Source organism: Carassius auratus, chromosome 40 (genome assembly GCF_003368295.1).
Source record: "Carassius auratus strain Wakin chromosome 40, ASM336829v1, whole genome shotgun sequence".
NCBI classification, from domain to species: Eukaryota; Metazoa; Chordata; class Actinopteri; order Cypriniformes; family Cyprinidae; genus Carassius; species Carassius auratus.
Genome location: NC_039282.1, coordinates 12,655,610 through 12,676,155, shown reverse-complemented (window position 1 = coordinate 12,676,155; position 20,546 = coordinate 12,655,610). Strand labels below are relative to the sequence as shown.

Below are 20,546 nucleotides of genomic sequence, written 5' to 3'. Positions count from 1 at the left end.
AACATCGCCATAATAATGGCTAAACAAGTTTCTTTAATGTTTTATTTAAATAAAAAAAAAAGAGTTGAGGAAGAAGACACGCCACTGCCTTCATCTGTCGAGTCCACCCAGCCCAGCTCTTCAGACTCATTAACCCACAAGAAGGCTAGTCAGGCGCCGGTGGCGGCCGCCGCGTGCTCCCTGGCGGCAGTGCCAGTGCTCTCTCCCGGTCAGCCTGACGCGGGTTTACCCGCCGATCTAACTGCAATAGATGAACCACCTTCACAACCCAATCTGAAAGTATTTCTACATTGTTTAAATGAGTTGCTATTTTTTTGGCACAAAAGTTTAATTTCCACCATTGCATTGTATATGGTTGATTTAACAGAAATTAGGGACCGTGTTGTTATTTATTTCAAACTATGCTCTGCTGAGTTTTCATTATTTTAATTTCTTTTACTTTTAGCCTATATTTTCGGGTGAACTGTCTGCACTGCTGAGTAACTTGAATGAAATAGACAGGTTATTGTCTATGCTGGTGGTTTGTCCAGCCTTTATTGAGCTCTGTTGGTTGAACATGATGATTAGACAGTGTTTTGTTATTGCCTTTGCCGAATATTGCAAAATAAAGGTGTAACTGTTTTTGCAGTTTTTCTATTCTTTTTTCCACTCTCTAAGGTTATTTAAGTCATATTTTTTCTAGGAAAAACTATAGGCCCACCCACTTTTTTAATGGCCCGCCCAAAATACAATTTCTGCCTACGCCACTGGTTTCAGCCTCGGGATCTGATTCTGGATCATAAATAAACGGCTGAATCTGACTGTTAGCCATGGTTTGTTTTGGATGATGGTTTTTTCCTCAAGGTAATGTCAGCTTCCAAACGCTCTCAACTCAAAAGCCTACTGGCGCTCGTGATTCTTTAGCTCCGCCCACACGTCACGCCAGGGCCGCGGGAAGTAATTTTGAACAGGGGGTGCTGTGAATTTTTTTTTTTTTTTGACAAAAAACCTACGAGCCTATAGGCCTATTTAAAATACATTTAAAAATAAATACATTGAGATTTACTACTTTATTGTCATATACACTTCAGTGCACAGCCAGCCAGGGTCTGAAACACACAGACATCAGTTCTCAGATATGCGCAATGCGCTATTAATCTGAAGCAGAAGCAGAATCAGAAATAATAGTTTAATAATCGAAAGAAAACGAAATAATAACTTTCATTACAATTTCAGATAGCCTATACATACATACATGCAACATATTTAGATACAACAAATAATATTACAACAAAATATAATATTAATCAAACTTCACAATAACGCTAAAACAATGCAATCGATTTGGTCAGCTGGCTTGAGTCACTGCACGTTTATGTCACGTTTGTCACACGCGACTCTAACTCCAAAATCTTTTTTACGCACACCACAAGGAAATAATCACTGACTATTTAAGCAATTTGTTTATTGAACAGTTCTCCACATCCATTACGCAAAGAACACACGCACAGTATAAAGCTTTCTGTCTCCATCTCCAACCTTTTTACACAAACCACAAGGAAATAATCTCTGACTATTTAAACGTTATTTAACAGTTCTCCACAACCATTACGCAAAGAACACACGAACGAAATAATACTCTCCATCTCCATCCCCACCACCTTACACAAATACCATAGTGTACTACTTACAATTGCTTGGCTAGTCAAAGCTGATCCCATTTGTTGCCAAAAAAAATAAATGTTACAAGCGCGGCAGCACCATGCTCTTACCTGAGCTACATGCAGGCAGGGTGCCCTGGTTACAGGTGTCCAAATGTCGAGGTGCGCTGTATTATATAAAGATGGATGTATTCTGCATGGAACGAGCGGGAAACCTCGTTACTCGGCGACCAAACCTGCCTGCCTGACGTTGACAACGTAACTTCCGAACCTGTGTTGATTAGGCCTCAAAATATTAAATTAAAATCCAAAATATACGTAATAGCCTTCGTGTTTCAAAATCATTTTCTAAAATATTCATAAGGAATTCATAAATTGTGCAAAATATTTTAATAGGCCTACATTTTTTTTTATCTCCCTCTCGTCACTAGGGGGTGCTGCAGCACCCCCAGCACCCCCACTTCCCGCGGCCATGCGTCACGCCTCCAGCTGGTCGTGTTTTTCCGGGAAAAATCGCTACAGACTATCTTTCTCTTATGAATATAATAAAACTAAAGACTTTTTGGAGTTATGAAGGATTCAGTACTACTCTATAGGTACTCCAGATTAACAGGATATTGAGTGAAATGAGCATTTCACCCCCCCCCCCCCCCTTTTAAGGAAAGGAGCCGTTACTTCTAGTTCTTTGTATTTGAAATCGCTCTTCCATACACGCACGCGAGCAAACAACAGGAGCGCAAGGACGCCAAGCCGCATGCATTTTCTTCTTCTTGACAACAGCTGAACAATTATTTCGGAATAATTTAAACTTATTTCATTAGGGAAATAAAAATAAAAATCTAAATGTTACTACTGCACCGATTTTTATATTTAGGGTTTTTTTATTATTAAATTAATGCTTTGAGTCATATTTAGTTATATAATATTTTTAATGTTTGCTTTAAAGTTTCAAGGTAAACTATCCACCTTCAAATGATTTAACATATAGCCTATTTCAATAAAACAATTTTATTGCAGTATTTAAATTTAAGTCTGGAGGAAATTATTAAATAATAATAACAAACATGGTGTAGCCACTATATTCCCTATTGCTGAAAAGAGTAAGTAACTGTAAACAGTAAAAAGTAAATAATAATAATAATAAGTCACATTTCATTTTTGTCACTTCTCTGGGTTCTTCCAGATGCTGGCTTTTTACAAGTGAGTTACCCGAGGCACCTTTAGTTTTTAGTGTACTGTACTTTGGATGTTAAAGTGCAAATTAACACCTGGCCACTCTTTTGGGTTTGCTACTGTTACAATTAGAAATCGCAGAAGGGTAAAAACATGCCAGGTAGACAATGGTGTGATGTGAGCAACACAGCTACAACAAATAAAATTGATAATTGGTGTGATAGATTTATAGTGTGCATTGATGGCACCAAGGGCTCCCCATATAAAATTGGGCTGGCCCTGTCTCACTGCACAATCAAAATATTATTTATGTATACTCTCTGTATGTTATAATCAGAGGATTCAATTGTATAACTCAGCACGGAACAAAAAATGATGTGACTTGTAGTCTTTAGGTGTGAGTGTCACAGCACAATTAAATGAAAAAAACTAAAATCACAATCTGCCTAAATTAATGACATGTCAATTCATATTTATTGTGATGCAAATCCAAATAAATGTGCAGGTAAGTATGTTTGGTATGTTTTCACTGCAGTCAGCAGAGGGCAGAACCAGAAACTTCACAGTGAATGCATCTGCGTAAACCGGCTGGACAAGCTCTGAGAGAGTCGCACCACTGGTTAATATGTGAAATGCAAACAGATGATGTAGAGGTTCCTGGTCATATCCTTATCAGAATGATGTGGAAGTGGGTTGGGTGTAGCTTAGGTTTTAGTTTCAGTATGCAAGCTTATTACTGAGATTAATGCAATGACCATATTGTTTGATTTAAGAAATGTATTTTGTTTACTTATAAATGTTTTCTAGTTTGATGATTTATAATCAGAAATGAAAGATGCATTGTCATGTCTTGAATTTTTCATTTTTATTTAGCAGCTCTTTATCATATCATGGTAAGTGTTGTTCAGTTGGGACCAAAGTTTGAGCCCAGGTAACTTGCATAGTCAGTTTTAAGAAATATACAATATATGTACTCCGCCAAGATGCAAATCAAAATGGCTGTTCTACAAATAAATATTCTTAAAGTTAACAGAACATTTAATTTGCTATTGAATCCCCCCCAAATTAAGAAATTGAGTGTGTTATCAAGAGGAACAACAGATCATAAATAATAATAACAATAAAAAAGTCCACTCAAGAACAAAAATTCATTATTGCTGAAAGTCTTGAATATGTGTGTCCAACAAAAACACTTTATTAAATGAAAGCTCCAGGATTTTGCCGGTAATCTTTCTGATTCCTGTATCTATATGCTAGCAAGACACCCAGAATCTGAAACAGGAAAAATAACAAAATTAATCAAAAAATGTATTTATTAACATCTCAACTTGACAAAAAACTAAGAAACAAGCACCAAACCTTAAATACACTGACTGAACTGTTAACAGCTTCATTCAGTATTTCCATAGTTTCCTTTTACATGTTTTCAGAATCAAATGATGTCCAGTATTTGCTCACCTCTGTAAAACTGAAAAACAGACTGACTCCTCCAACAAACTGCAGAGTGTCATCAGCGTAGGCCTGGATTATAACTGAACATGGTCTACATGTTTGATTCTTGAAACAGACCTGATGTCAAAGAGAAGATCGAAATAATGCAGAGGATAATCTTTACAACCACAAAAAAAATACAAAATAAAAAAACTGTTAGTTCATTGCATGTAAACAAGATTATCTCATACTCAGCTGATCATCTCAGACTATTTGCGCAAGCATCAGCAATCATTTGTAGAAGTATTTTTCATTTTGTAACTTAATTATGATTTGTAGACAAAAATGGAAGCTTTATTGATCATTAACCTAACACCTTGACATAAAAAAAAAAAAAAAGATTTACCAAATCTTATTTACTTCCATTTACCTTAAGGTTTAAAGGGTCTTTCTAGAAGCTTGCTGTTTTTCACATTAGGTTCAATTGCAAGGAACTTCAATTTGAAATGTAGCAGTAGCTGCTTAACAATTCATTAACCCTTGTATTGAGAAGCAGAATAATAGTTCTTACAGCGCCACAGCTCTCATTGTAGTTCACTTGAAGGAAGCCACAGCAATCCAGCGATCTTTCCAAATCCTCCTGCATTGATTCAGACTTATTCCATCCTGTCTCCAGGAGAAGATTCTGCAGGAGAACAAAGCATTTGGATTTAAAACATAGGATTGAGGAAACCAGTATCACCGTGTCAAAGTATTACAGACTATAATTACCTGCTGTTCTTTATTAATCGCCAAGCAGGCACATGACACTGAAAACTGCACAATGAATACCATTAAGAGAATGAGCATGTACTAAACACAAGTTAAGGTTGTTTTACCATCATTTATTACAAATTCAAAAGCTGTTGATAACAAAGGAAATCCTTTCAAACATGAAAGTCAGAAAAATTGGTAAATGTGACTTTATGGCCCAAACTACAACACAAACTAAGACTGATGTGTTGAACAGAGATAAACCGTGTATAGACATACACATTATTGATAAGGAGAGAATTTCTTGAATGAGTAACTGGGAAGGATACAAAGAACAAGAGAACTTGATGATGCTTCACAGCTCCACACAATCCCATAACAGCCACGACGAACAGAAACGAGCCAACAGCGATGACAGCAGCCATTACCCTGAAACTAGAGACCAGTCCAAACCATTTGCCCCATGCTGCAACACCGACCATTAAAAGACTGACCATCTGAAGAAGACAAAAAAGAAGTCAGAAACGGATGGTTTCACTTTAAGGAGTGAAGATGCTCAGGAAAGGCAAAGGAATATCAGCATAAAAAATTCCATAAATATTAATTTCACAATTTACAGCACAATTTAATGAACTTACATATTGGTACTGCCAATGTTATAGTAATGAATACAAGTAACATATGTTGTCAAACTTTTAAATAAAGACAAAACGTATTGTTAATGTGAATAAAAACAAGTTTTAAGGACTAAATTCATAGAAACTGTTAGACACTTACCACATAAATAAGGTTTAAGATACAAAGAGAAGTTTTGGAACAAACAAACCCGCCACAAGCCATGATGAAACATCTAGTGTACTCTTAAACCATAGTCCGCAAATATCCTCTAGGGGCTATATGTAAGACTTTCCGCTCTAAGGCAAGTCATCTGTTGCTAGAAGTTGTCTAGGATTTGCTCAGGTAGACAAGTTTAACGCCATTGGTCCGTTCTTTATCTTTATGCAAATAAGCAAAGTCCCCATTTGTAGGCTACTATTATATATCCCAAGGTGAAACAATCATGACGGAAGTCCGACTCATTATGTCGAATCGGTTCTTTCGAACAGGTCGTTTGAAAGAATCTGTTCAAAAATAGATGCCCGCAAAAGACAGTTCTGAATTCAGTGAGTCAGTTGTTCACTCAAGAATCGACTCAGTCCGATTAGTGGACAAAATCGTCCAGTCAAATGTTTGAAAGAATCATTTTGTGACAGGTTTATGATTCATTGGTTTCACTGAATATATCAGACTCGTAAGAAGTATAGTTTTAAATATAGGTCCGTTTTGGTCAAATATAGTATTATATTTTTATGTTAGGCTACTTATCATCTTATATGAACAGTCCATTATTTTCAAACAACGTTAAAGCGGTGGGATTATTTTTCACCTCTATCTTCAAGTAATATCTATTTATTTTATTGAAACCCTCATTCTATTAAGATGCGTATGAATTAGACACACTTACGTTGATTAATGCCTCTTATTATATATAAAACAATCCTAAAACCACAACAGAAAGTGCACTTTAGGTGATTACGCCCCCGTCTTTTGTTGCAGTTGGTCCCGTCCGTCCATTTGCGGACAGTAAAGTGTTAAGTTAGTGGCTCAGTCACAGCCTTACCCATTACAGTCAACTTATATATTGTTTATTAAAACCGTCACTCACTTAGATTATAATAATGTCTGCACCAAAGAAAGGAGACCTGACCGACACGGAGAAGGATCTACTTCTAGTTATTGCTGCAGGTAATGATAGCATGATGCTAACAGGCTAAACTGCAGATTAACACGTTAAACAGTTTAGAAATGTATCAGATGTACGATTTCATTTACAAAATCTGCAAGCTGTGGTTGCATAAATAAATATAAACCTTTGTGTGATTTTAAATTAATTCTTGATGTGTTACGTGATAATTACTTGCATATATGTATGCAGTTAAACAGGTAACGATATGCAATACATATGTATAACTTTAGGTCGTTTAAAGTTATTTAATAATTCTTATTTTTGTGTTGCTTGGTGCTGAATTACTCACATTATCATGATGATTGTTTTGCATTCGATGTGCATTGAGGATCTGGTGTATAATTCTGTACATTAAGGTTGGTCAGTGTCTGATAACTGATTGAATATTTGTAGGTAATGTGCAAGAAGCCTCCAGGCTGCTTGGATCCAAAGATGTCAGGGTAAACTGTCTTGATGAGGTAAGGAAATTAAGTGTCATTATGTATTATAATAACAGTGTTTCAAAGGTGGTTTAATTTATCACTCTGCTAATAGTAGTTTGTTCTTTTTTTAAAACAATGCTTACTTTCTGCACAAGAAAACTAGCTGTGTAGGTTGACCTGTAAATCAGATGTCACTGACACCTGTGGGAAATCAGAAATTTAGCATTACATCACTTGCTCACAATTAGATAATCTGCAGTGAATGGGTGCAGTCAGAATGAGAGTCCAAACAGACGATAAAAACTTCACAATCAAATATGAGTGAACTTGCTTGAAATGCTAAAGTGGGAAAGATGACTTAAACTTAAAGGAACAGAACATTTGCTGAAATTTCATATTCACAGGTTAATAATACTGTGAGTGCTTTTGGGAGTTGTCAGGGTCACCATTGATTACCCATCTTTCATATCTAAGACATGTGAAAATATGCCTTGCTGATTATTGCCATTTTGCATTTCTTTTTCAGTATGGCATGACCCCTCTCATGCACGCTGCATATAAGGGCAGGGCAGACATGTGCAAACTGCTGCTGCAGCATGGAGCAGATGTCAACTGCAACGAACATGAGCATGGATACACCGCACTCATGTTTGCAGGACTCTCAGGTTTGAATCACAGTTGCCAAATTATTTTGGTGCTAGTACTCATAATTTGGCTGTATTTTATGCTAGTAATATAATTGTACAGGAAAGACCGACATCACCTGGATGATGTTGGATGCTGGAGCCGAGACAGATGCAGTGAACTCAGTCGGCAGAACGGCAGCACAAATGGCTGCTTTTGTAGGTACGACGAAGTTATGGCTTTATGTGGAAAAATGTGCTGTACAGGTCAAATTAGAAATAGTTCTTCAGTACAATATTGTGCAAAAGTTGTGGGTTGGTATGTGTTTTTTTTTTTTTTTTTAAGAAGTCTCTTATGCTCACCAAGGCTGCATTTATTTGCTTTTTTTATTTGATTGTAATACAGTAAAAACAGTAATACATATGTTAATACTATTTTTAAAAAACGTGTTATGTAATTTATTCCCGCGGTTTCATTTTTATTTTTTATTTTTTATTTTTTTATATGCTGATTTGGTGCTCAAGAATTTTTTTGTTCTTATGCTGATCAGTAAATTTCTGGAAACCATAATACATTTTTTTTTTTTAAGAATTCTTTGATGAATAATAAAAGTGCTGACTGAATTGTTGTTGTTGTTATTATTATTATTATTATTATTTATTTATTTATTTATTTTATTTTTTTACTGGCCTCACATTTTTGAACACTAGTTTGTCAGATTCAGAAGTTGTAAGGTATTTTTTGTTTCCAAAACTATTTTTCCTACAGGGCAGCATGACTGCGTGACGGTCATCAATAACTTCTTCTCCCGGGCGAGGCTGGATTACTACACAAAACCACAGGGGCTGGAAAAGGAACCAAAACTCCCTCCTAAACTTGCTGGAGCGCTACACAAAATTATAATGACTACCAACCCCAACCCCGTAAAGGTACATCTTTTGTTTTGTTTTTGTTTTTGGTCTGAGCTGTATCCCCATATATATCTGGGCAGCACAAATAGCACAGCTGTGCCTTGAGTGACCTGAGTTTGAGTTCTGACTCAAGATCCTTTCCCAGTCCTTTTGCCCTCTCTCCTCTCCCATTGTTTTTTGTCTATCCATATACTGTACTATCAAAATAAAGGTGGAAATGCTCATGATAACAACTTACAAATGTATTTTTTTAAAGCAAAAATCAAGATTTCTAAAGAAAATAAATTCTGAACATCTTTTCTAGTCATCCTTTGATTGATTGCACTTTATTCTCGCCATGAATATAGCCTTAGAAGCTGGTATGGCATTTAAAAGAAGAGAAAGAAAGAAAGCAAAAACGGCGCAATATGGTCTTTTTCAACCTGGACAAACCATAATTGATCCTGAATGGTTAAGACTGGATGTTCTGTTGATTTATTTGGCTGCAGATAGTGATGTTGGTGAAAGAAAACCCTCTGCTGATGGATGTGGAAGCACTTGAGAAGTGCCGCAAGGTCAGTTGCATGCGTTCTGCATTATGTAAGTGTTATAGAGAGTTGAGATTCATAACAATAAGCTTGCAGTAACTGAATTGAAATCTGACCCAACTTGAATAACATTGTTCTTCCAGGTTCTGGAGCTTATCTGTGAGAAGTGCATCAAACAGCAGGATATGAATGAGGTGTTGGCCATGAAGATGCACTACCTCAGCTGTGTGCTGCAGAAATGTGGGTCTTTCCTAAAAGAGCAACAGGACAAACTTGATGGCCTAATCAAGAGGTAATATACAAAAAAATTCTGTTTTTTTTTTCTATTAATCAAAAATCCACAAAAAACTTAAGCAGCGCAACTGTTTTCAACCATAACAATAATAAATAATTTTGGAATGCACATTAGAATGATTTCTGAAGGATCGTGTGACACTGAAGACTTAATGGCTGCTGAAAATTCAGTTTTACTATCACAGGAATAACTTATATTTTAAAATAGAAAACAATCATTTTAAGTCGTAATTATATTCCAAAACATTACTGTTTTTTCATTATTTCTGATCAAATTAATGAAACCTTGGTGAACATTAGACTTTCAAAAATGTTTTAAAAAAAAAAATCTTCCTGACCCCACAACATTTGAACAACAATGTATATGCGTATAGAGTACACAAAATTTACTTGAACTAAAAAAAGATATTTTCTCAGTCTTTTGAAAGGGCGAGACAGTGATGGCTTCCCAGTATTCCAGGAGAAGTTCATTCGGGAGTGCATTAGGAAATTTCCGTACTGTGATGCCACATTACTGCAGCAGCTGGTCCGGAGTATTGCCCCAGTGGAAATTGTGAGTTTGAGCTACAGTGTCCTGTGTTTGCTCATCTAGAAAACACTGGAAGTGTCATAGCCGCAACTAGAAAGACTGAACCACATTCTGTGTATGGAAGCCTCACCAGTCCTTTTCTGACAGGGAAGCGACCCCACTGCTCTGTCGGTCCTCACGCAGGCCATCACGGGACAGGTGGGTTTCATGGACGCAGACTTCTGCACAACCTGTGGTGAAAAAGGAGCAGGGAAAAGATGCTCCATCTGTAAAATGGTAAATATCAGGATTCATCTTATGACTCCTGCACTTATTCCAAAAAAGTTATAAAAAGTTTTTTCTTGGTTTGCTCGGGTGCTTTTTTAAATCTGTGCATTTCTTCAGGTGATCTACTGTGACCAGTCCTGTCAGAAGCTGCATTGGTTCAGTCATAAAAAGGTCTGTAAGATGTTACAGGAGCAGAGAGAGAAACATGAAGCGGAGTCAGCATCACGGCTACAGAAACAGGCCAAAGGTATCCAAATCAGATTGACATTTATGAGAAGTATCCCGACTGGAAAACACAATAGTCCCAGGACATTGGGCTACCGGTTTTACGAGCCCTGCATTCGTTTCAGGAATCAGGCTTCACTGTTCACGATATATGTTTTTGATTGTTAAAAAAGAACCAAATCATAGGAGTCATTTGCTTCAGGAATAAAGCTAAGATTCAGTTGGAATCATTTAAAAGAAAAGCATTGGAATACACGTTTAGCTGAGGAGGACGTAATGCAAGCTCTCATTTTCTTTCATAGCTGAAAGTCATCAAGCATTGGAGGAGACGACGGGCACACTGGAGGAGCTCTCTGTCAGTCAGAGTGAGACCACCAGCTCACAGACCATCCCTCTAACCACAGACTGAATCACAAAGAATCACACCACTTCAACCCAGCAACCATCATCGTCATTGAAGACCCATCGAAGACAAAAGAGAGCAGGTCCGTGACGTCGCCCAGAGTTACTGAAGGTTTCTTCATAATTCTCATACAGGATGCTCTACTGAAAGCACATAAATGCATAGGGGGAATGGTGTAGATTTTTTATTGTTGTTTGTTTTAAATAATCATTAAATGTTTACATTTATGTTGGGAAAATATATGTAGTCATATTTGTGAAAATCATGTATGTGTGATGTAGTTTTTGCTGTAGGAAATATATTATAATAGTTTGCTGCAAGACATTGATGCCTATGCCTTAAATTTCTTAGTCTGTTGGTATGAAAAAGGAACAAATTAATAGATGGCGACAGCAGCAGTTTATGTGAGTCTTTATACATCTGTAGAATTTATTTACATGCAACAGGTATTTATATTTTGAGGTTATCTGATACTGAAATACAGTTATAAGGTTTCACAAATCAAATAAATAGATTTCCTGTCCGTAAGTTCCAACTATTACATCAAATGTTCTTTGATGAACATGTCAAATATTAGACTTCACTCACACTACAAATATTTCAGAAAACAACTTGAAAACACACATTAGTCTTGACGAAGTTTATTGAGATTGAAACGACAATGTAAGAGCTGTTTTTCATTGATTTAAACCACTTGGCCTTGTCAAATGTTCCAATGTGTGAACAAGAGTGACGGCAGGGGTCTGGAAATCATCTAAGTTTGACAGTATGTCAGACGCAGGTTTGCTAGAGTCGTCTAGATGGTTCCACCGAGACATGCTTGTACCGTTCCAGTTCATAGTGGAGAACTGTGTGATGGATTTGTCCACTGATGGGTTTTCTAGTTCCTCAGAATTGCTGCTAAGGAAAACATCCAAAGTCTGCTCCCGTGAAACATTTGCTGTAGTTTAAAGGTGCTATATGTAGGATTGACACCGAGAGGTTGAACTAGGTATTGCAGTCCAAATTCAAAATATTGGAGAGGGTTGTTTTCACCCGGCCCACCCTGCTCAGACTTGATGCACACACAGGACACTAACAGGAACGACCGGACTTGATGCTGAATGTAATGGAATTTGTTATGTTTTCTGCCCCCTGGCAAACTGGAGTGCCTTAAATACGATTGGGTAAACTGGCAGAGGGCGGTGAGACTGGCATTCCGGCCCAGAATGCACATTTTCAAATGGAGAATAATTGACTGTAGCATTGTTTTTCAGATAAACAAGTATGGTATTTGTATGCTTTAGTAGAGTCAAAAACTTTCATACAGCACCTTTAAACATTACAAATATTTTTCTTGTGTCACTTACTCTGCAAACATCTTTCTTGAGACACGTTGACCTGTAACAATAAAGATATATTATATAGATTAGAAACATTTAGCAAATCTTAAAATGCTGGAATTTATTTTCTAGTTAATAGTTCTCTGTTAGACTAGAGAACCTTAGCTCACCTACTGGTTTTGTGAGCGAGTTGGTCACTTTTCTTCCTGTAGGAGGCGCTAGTGCTTGTCTGTCAAAGCCAATAGAATCAAGTACCCTGTCTTTTTACACTGAACAACTGAATTTTTTTCGCCTTTCCTGATTCCCTTCTGCCAGTGATACAATACCCCACTGTTTAAAGGTTTGTAATAATTAGGATTTCTAATGTTTTTTTTTTTTTTTTTTTTAAGTCCCTCATGCTCACCAAGGCTGCATTTATTTACCTAAAAGTACAAGAAAATTAAATAATAAAACAACAGTTTAAAATAGCTGTTTTCTATTTGAATGCATTGTAAAATGTACTTTATTCCTGTGATGACAAAGCTTAATTTTCAGCATCATTACTCCAGTCCCAAGTGTCGAATGATCTTTCTGAAATCATTCGAAGATGCTGATTTAAATCTTACCCCAAACATTTGAATGGTGTATCATGGTTAACATAACTGTTTTCAAAATTAGAAATTAGTATCAGTCACACTGCATTTATTACAAAAACCAGTAAAAATGTCAAAAGTTAAGTAACTCTTGGCTCAACCAGTGTACAGATGCATAATGGTATAGTTTATTAATTTATCAATCACACAATTACCCAGTATGGTATATCTTATTATTCATTTTACAGCATTTTTGAGATCTTTCATTTGGTGAATTCTAATATTGCAAGTTTGTATGTTTATGGAAGCTGACCTTTTCTGTATAAAGACCTCAGGATGGCAAATGGTGCAGCACATATTTTACTTAATTAATAGCTCAATAGTTTTATTGTTAAACAGTAAGCATTAAAAACTAAAATACACTGGTGAAACTTGTAAAATTCAAGTTTCAGCCAGGCAGTTTAATTTTGTTACTGTTAAACCACACACATATCTCAGCATGGAGAACCTTGACAAATCAGGAACATTAGTCAGTCCTCTAAAAACAGATGGAAAATTAATAGGAAAAAAAATAAAAAATAAATAAAATATATATATATATATATATATATATATATATATATATATATATATATATATATATATATATATATATATATATATATATAATTTTAATATTGTTCATAAATTAATCAATTATTATGTTTATGCATATTATAATAATTATGTTTGAAATAATAATTATAATAATATTTTATATCTAGGTTTCAGGTACATATCTTATTATGTAAAATCTTTGTATATATTTAATGTATTTGTATTTTTCACTGTATCACTTTTTCAGTGTATCAATCACTGCTCAGAATTCTAATAAGCGCGCGACCCTGACAGCTTAGGAAGGCACGCTGACGTCACGGGAACGGTAAAGTACAGTTCTGCTGTCTCGGTTGACATTTTCAAACTTTTTGATGCAACTCTTTACTTTTCTTGTCCATGAGAGGGCACACTTTTCTTTAAAATGTTGTTAAGCTTCCACCAAGGGAAGCAAATGTGTGTGACGTGTTTATGGTATTTGCGTTTGCATTGTTTTCATTGATTGTGATAATCTGCCAGTTTTTTTTTTTTTTACATGGTAGAGAATAGGTAATGCATATTACATTTACATTTATTCATTTAGCAGACACTTTTATTTTATAAAATAAATATATATATATATATATATATATATATATATATACATTTTTTTTTTTTTATCATCCAACTATTCAGGTACTGGCCATATCTTTCTTCACTTGTTACACTTGTCACTTCAGTAAGTTTATAGGTATGTAGACTATCAAACTTGTCATCTTCTCCAGTTGTTTCCACCTCATTTTCAGTAAGCAGATCGAATCAGCTTCCCATACAGATTGATTGTTGATTAATTAAATGCTGCTTAAATGAGAAAATAATGTCATTTTAATGTCATTTTCATAATAAATACTCTGTGGGCTGATTATGCTTGCAACACCCTTTTAAAAATCCAGGCAAAGTTTGTTTTCATAAAATGCCGAGTGTTTAACAGCACAAACACATCTCTAAGTGAATTAGGAGCTCTCAGGGAGTCCAGTACGCATTCGTTTGACTGCAGATATTGGAGTGTTTCTCTGGGTGTGGTTTAACAGAGACTGACTGCGCTCGTTTTATCATTCCGCTCACCTGAGCCTCTGCCAAAACTGGAGGCGGGAGCGTTTGTATACTGTATAAATAACCCGAGACATGATAGTGAGTGAGAATCATTCAGACTCCAGGGGCATCTCTCCACGGGCTGTGGGTTATTACACATCAATATGCATATAAACGCACCCGAATCGTACAATTTCATGTTTTTATTTTGCTTTTTAATAAGGAGTGGTCTGACTTTGAAGAATGATGCAACGGAGATTTTCTACTCTCATGTGGTCAGTCCCGTGCAGGATGCTCAGAGCAACTCGTCTCTGAATCGCGCGCGCTCCGGTGGAAGAGGCTTCACAGCGCACGAGAGAGGTGAGCTCACGCGCAGCGCTTCAAGACATTAGACTCAATTTTATTAGTGGTCATTTATTTTGATAGATTGCTTTGATGTCTCATTTACAATTAACATGAAAAAAAAAGGTTTTGTTAAATTTACGGAAAGGGAGAGTTTTGATTGGTTGATTTAAAGAAACGTCGTTAGAATATCTTAGGCTATGTCTTATTATTATTATTATTATTATTTTTAAGTAAACTAAACTCACTTTAAACCAAAATGTTTTTTTATTTTTATTTTTAAGCAAACTAAACTCACTTTAAACCAATATGTTTAAATAAATGTTTCAAACCTTAATAAATATATAACCAATATAACATCACAAAGAGTACTCACACTTCAGAAATTTCTTAATTACTTTGTCTTTAATTATGTGAATTAAATGTTTTTTAGTTTTTATTTGCTCATTCATTTTAGAAAATAGAAAATAAACAAAAAGCTGATATTTTACATGTGCTTAGGAGACCGGGGCTAGTTGTCACACTTTTTACTCTGGTGAATATTTCTGTCAGAGGTTTATTTGTGAATGTCAGTTTCTCTATTGAGGTATGCCTTAAAGTCTTGGCCATCTTCCACCGTCAGATCAGATAATTTAACGTGTGTTGATGTGTAGTGGGGCATGTTGTCACACAATGAAGACCACCATTAAATAGACTATTAAAGTCTATTATAGATTTTGCAGCAAAATGTAAACAGTAATGAATCATGAAACGCCATTGACATTAACTGACATCTATTAATAATATGCAAGTAATTGTATGTTGCAAGGAGAAAGTTAGCTCTTTGTGTTAAGGTTAACGCTGGCAAAATACTGTAGGAAATGATAGCTATATTACACAGTCTCTTAACCACATCGGAAGGCAGAGATAAATTGATGCCGAGTACAATGTCCTCTGAGGGAATCTTGTCAGACTGGAGAGTGGAGGTGCAGCTCAGCTTTTCAGGAAGTCTCCAGGGGGAACCCTGTTTGTTTTGAACGACTGTAACTTGAAATGGGGAGGAAGAAAATGTCCCTCCGATCCCCATTCATCATGTCCTGTCATAGAGAGGGGGGCACATTGTAACTGAGGTGTGTTGATGCTGTTTGAATGGATCTTGGCTTGGGTTACGCTGACAGGAGACTCTTCTCTGAGGCAGAACAATGCTGACAGTATAGCCAGCAGCACCGGTGAAATCTGACAATAAGAGGCTCAGAGTCATCATTCATCTGTATGTTAAACCATTTCCGCTCAGCTCGGATAAGGGCTTAAGTAAAGCAAACCAAGCATATCATCCATACCACTGTTGTTTATGTCTGTTCACAAACCATGAAGGAACAACACCAAGGTGAATCCTATAAGTCTTTCTTCATAGATCTTAAAAGACTTGTGTTGATCTGATATTGATATGTCAATCTGGCTAAATGTTATTTATCCCTTTGTGTTGCAGAACGAATCCCAGTCGGCTGCAGAGAGCTGCGATCCACAAAGTACATCTCAGACGGCCAGTGTACCAGCATAAACCCTGTTAAGGAACTGGTGTGCACTGGACAGTGTCTTCCAGCTCAGATGCTGCCCAACTGGATCGGTGGATACGGTAGGAAGTTCGGGAATCGCCGAAACAATCAGGACTGGCGCTGTGTGAACGACAAGACCCGTACCCAGCGGATTCAGCTCCTGTGCCAGGATGGCAGCACCAGGACCTACAAGATCACAGTGGTGACCTCCTGCAAATGCAAAAGATACACACGGCAGCACAACGAATCGGGAGTGAAGTCTGTGGGATACGCTCATACCCAGATAAAAAAACTAAAGATCAAAGCAGGCACGGGGACGGAAAGCTAAATGAGTCTTTTCCTCCGACTGTGCTATATTTTCCCTTTTAAAACAAGTTAGTATAAACGTGAGGGCTTGTGACATCAGCTCACAGGAACACTGAACTTTCTTTGTGCTGCCTTTGAGAGCAAGTGCGGGGCTCTGAGTTCACTGTGAAACCAGATGTCCAGTGCAATCTTTGGAAAGAAGAGAAAATGAAGACTAAATCTCATCACCAAAATAATCTCAGTAACATGCAGCCACTAGTGAAGACCTGTTCATAATCACGTCAAAGAGACTGACAATGACAACTGCATATTACGTTACAAAAATGATTAGAAACAGGCCTGTGATCCTAATTGTTTTTGTCATCACTGCCTGATATGTGTGGTAATCACTTGCTGTAGCTAAGTCTTTGTGTAAATGTCTGTACATATACATATGCATTTGTTTATGTAATTAATTGTTTTGAAGGATCTTTATGTGTATTATTGTGATGTATAAGCTGATGTAATATATTTTGCCTTGACTTTGCTCATTTTTAGTTTGTGCAAGCATTATTCCGACAAGATATCGCACTATAGTGACAATGCTTATATTGGCTATTATGGTGTAAAAACATTAAAATGAAAACATCTGAAAATGTCTCAGTACAATAATTAGCATGAGGTGACATTTTTAACTCCAGTTGATTCATTTTAACTGAACTATAATTCAATACATTAACTTGTCTAATTTTTGTTTCATGCATGACAAACATAGTTTATATAAATTAAACTAAAGAATAAATGAAAATAATTAATTATCTAAGATTATAAAATTTTGTGTGCCTCTTTCATATAAAGACAAGGAGGGGTTAACAGACAATATTTAATAATTGACATAACAGTCAATCATCAGCTGTCATCACAGAATCAGACTCTATGACAAGCCATCAACATTTAAAACTAGTTAAAATCTATTTTGTTTTAGTAACCACATGTGGGTGAATTAGAAATTCATTTTAGTTCTAATTCTAATTTCTTTTTCAATACAGTGGTAAGTTTCACTATTCATTGCATACTACTATTTATTCCTTAGTTTATTGTAACTTCAAATAGTTTGTTTTTCTAGTATTAAATAAACACTAAAATAATTGTAAAAAAACAAACTTTTTAAGTGAACTATAAGGTCATTCTGACTCAACAAAAAGTGACTAAATAAATGTTACTATTAAAAATGGGGTTACTCATAATTTATTTTAATGTTACGTTAGTATTTAAAAACGCTAGTGACATCTAGAGGCTAGTTAAAGAAAGTTAAATACATGTTAAAACGTTTTGCCATGATTTAGTAGAAAACAATTCATGAACATACATTAAAATGTCAGTGTCCAGTAAAAAGATACAGTTGATGTTCGTGTGCTTGAATTTTGATTCGGAATATCATTTTTAAAAACATTAAATCATTCTACACAACGGGATGAGATCACAGCTGCAACGATCTCTTGATAGGTGGACCGTGGTCGAAAGGCTCACACTCTCTGACAGAGTTACACCGGGAAAGCTGCAACACTACAGCCGCGAAACAGCCCAAATCACCCCGCAGAAAGACGGTTAACATGTTCTTCCCTTGAACTCGGTTGCCCCAAGTGATGAGCTTATTAGAACGGTGAAGAAATGCAGCACGCCGCTGCTCTTCCTCCGACAGGCCTCTGGATCCCGGCTGTCTGCTGGCACGCGACGCCGAGCCGAGCGCGGACCGGCCCGGTTGCGCGCCAGTGGATTTCCTGGTACGTTAGATGTAGTTCTGCTCGTCAGAGGTTCCGGGGAAAGGGCGTTACTGCCCACACCCAAAGAATTCTGCACCATTCTCAACAGAACTCTGATAAGCTACACGATTCAAGCGTTTGAGAGGTGAGACTTGCCATACTGTGTCAGTGAGCAGATGAAACTGAGTTTTAATAACCTAAGTTACACACTTGACACGTAGTTTGTTATTAGCAGAAGAAAACATCACAACAATAAATTATTATACCTGTCACAGTTACATCCGTTGCTTAGACAACTGGATTTTTCCCCCTTTCAAGTAAACAGGCAGCAGTCCAAGGACATACTGAATGTAGCTCATGTCCAGAACAGCTTTTTCAATACTTATTAAGAACATCTGCAGATGCTTAAAGACTTGGGAAAGGCTAAAAGCACTTGACATTGACTTGGCATATTTAATAAATTGCACTGTGAAGTAAAAGTTTGCTGTGAGTTTCATATTCAAAAAACTGTCACTTCAATTGTCTGGGACAAAAGCATCAACTAAGAGCTGTTGTAATTCAATTTATGGAATATTACATTCAAATGTCCAGACTATATGACAGATATGGCCTAAATAAGCATGTCTTATTAAATTATAGTTATTTCTGTGTCGTTAGACACTATAACATGCAAAAAGCAGAATGTCAGGTATACTTTTGACCTACTACTGTAAGTTATGTTTTCATTGTTTTATTATGTACAGTAATGTATTAATCCATAATTCTTTCAGTTGTTTAGATCTTAATCTAACAGGCTGCATTAAAAATCACACAGTTATATCTAAAAAGATTTGGATAATGTACTACTTTACATGCACTATATTATGGATGTGTTTAATGTAATCCACACATATTACATTTATTTTGTTGTTATGTCTCTGCCAATCACAAATCTAATTGCGTGGTCTTGTGGGATGGTAAATTGCCTGTAGCTTTCAAGCAATCCTGAAGACCTTGATTAGCTGGTTAATTTGTGTTTAATTAGGTTTGAGCTAAACTGTGCAGGAAAGTGTATCTCGGACCCCTGCCCTACATCCCTTAACCCCTTTAAAGCTCTCAATCTGCAGGGTACACTCATTGAAGGGATTATGGCATAGGGTTTACTGTTTTTTTGCCAGCTGTATAATAAGGAATGTGCCCATAGTCTGAAAATATGTGATTTTTGAAAGCAGCTACTCACCTGTCGCCACGTAGTCTCAGTATGATGCATACGGCGCTCAAAATTAGAAACACTTCAGGAGTTTTGAAGTCGTCATCAGATTGGTTCAATTCCACAGGATTTCCGGGAGACGTGTGTTTTTTTTTTTTTTACGTTCCACTTGGACGCTGTGACAATGAGCGCTTATCAGGATCAACTAACTGCTGGATTTTCAGAAGTGAGATATGTGAAGTTTATGATATAGATTCTTTATAATATGTCCAAGGGTTTTACACTTAATTCCCCACTGTTATTGTTGGGAAATATCCACACCCCTAAACATGACAAAACCAAACGTGATTGGTTGCATTCAAAGCTGCCAAGGTTCCCAGACCTTCGGCTGTCAGTCTGGCTATGTGAGAATAGTCTCCACCTGTTGGCTAACAATGTAAATAATCATAGAGAAACCACAGAGATCTCCCAAGTGAATGTATAAAAAATGTGCTCAAGCACCTCAGAAACCCCTTAAAGGGTAAGTTCACCCAAAAATTTCAATTATGTAATTAATGACTCACCCTTACGTCGTTCCAAACCCGTAAGACCTCCGTTCATCTTTGGAACACAGTTTAAGATATTTTAGATTTAGTCCGAGAGCTCTCAGTCCCTCCATTGAAAGTGTGTGTACGGTATACTGTCCATGTCCAGAAAAGTAAGAAAAACATCGTCAAAGTAGTCCATGTGACATCAGAGGGTCAGTCACCCTAGCAGCCAAAGAGCAAAGGGTTTGTTTTCTCTTCTTTATCCAGATTCTGTTTCAAAATTGTGCATTTTATGGAATTTAACATAAGTTTGAAGAAAAAAAATGATTATCTCTGCTCATGAGTCTGATTATCTCTGCTC

At 36.4% G+C, this 20,546-nt stretch overlaps 3 protein-coding genes across 5 annotated transcripts; 2 read left to right on the top strand and 1 right to left on the bottom strand.

Moving 5' to 3' along the window:
* Positions 1-3,659: 3,659 nt before the first annotated feature.
* LOC113058611 (tetraspanin-13-like) lies at positions 3,660-7,167 on the bottom strand. 2 transcript variants are annotated; one of them, XM_026226653.1, is made up of 6 exons: positions 7,073-7,167; positions 5,327-5,494; positions 5,016-5,096; positions 4,816-4,929; positions 4,272-4,382; positions 3,660-4,085 (listed from the first exon to the last, which is right to left on the bottom strand). In XM_026226653.1, the coding sequence occupies exons 1-6, from the start codon at positions 7,133-7,135 to the stop codon at positions 4,011-4,013; spliced, it is 612 nt and encodes a 203-aa protein (XP_026082438.1). In that variant the 5' UTR covers positions 7,136-7,167; the 3' UTR covers positions 3,660-4,010. The 2 variants fall into 2 exon arrangements, with proteins under 2 accessions (XP_026082438.1, XP_026082437.1); XM_026226652.1 differs by lacking the exon at positions 7,073-7,167 and adding an exon at positions 5,775-6,090.
* Positions 6,592-12,700, top strand: LOC113058610 (ankyrin repeat and MYND domain-containing protein 2-like). Of its 2 annotated transcripts, XM_026226650.1 has the most exons (11): positions 6,592-6,782; positions 7,177-7,241; positions 7,732-7,870; positions 7,953-8,051; positions 8,598-8,758; positions 9,229-9,294; positions 9,411-9,559; positions 9,979-10,114; positions 10,238-10,366; positions 10,475-10,604; positions 10,885-12,699. In XM_026226650.1, exons 1-11 carry the CDS (start codon positions 6,716-6,718, stop codon positions 10,989-10,991), a joined length of 1,248 nt encoding a protein of 415 aa, XP_026082435.1. In that variant the 5' UTR covers positions 6,592-6,715; the 3' UTR covers positions 10,992-12,699. The 2 variants fall into 2 exon arrangements, with proteins under 2 accessions (XP_026082435.1, XP_026082436.1); XM_026226651.1 differs by lacking the exons at positions 6,592-6,782; positions 7,177-7,241 and adding an exon at positions 7,527-7,621 and having other exon boundaries at positions 10,885-12,700.
* Positions 12,701-14,187: 1,487 nt separating this feature from the next.
* Positions 14,188-17,362, top strand: LOC113058609 (sclerostin domain-containing protein 1-like). Its single transcript, XM_026226649.1, has 2 exons — positions 14,188-14,904; positions 16,355-17,362. The coding sequence occupies exons 1-2, from the start codon at positions 14,709-14,711 to the stop codon at positions 16,747-16,749; spliced, it is 591 nt and encodes a 196-aa protein (XP_026082434.1). The 5' UTR covers positions 14,188-14,708; the 3' UTR covers positions 16,750-17,362.
* Positions 17,363-20,546: the final 3,184 nt, after the last annotated feature.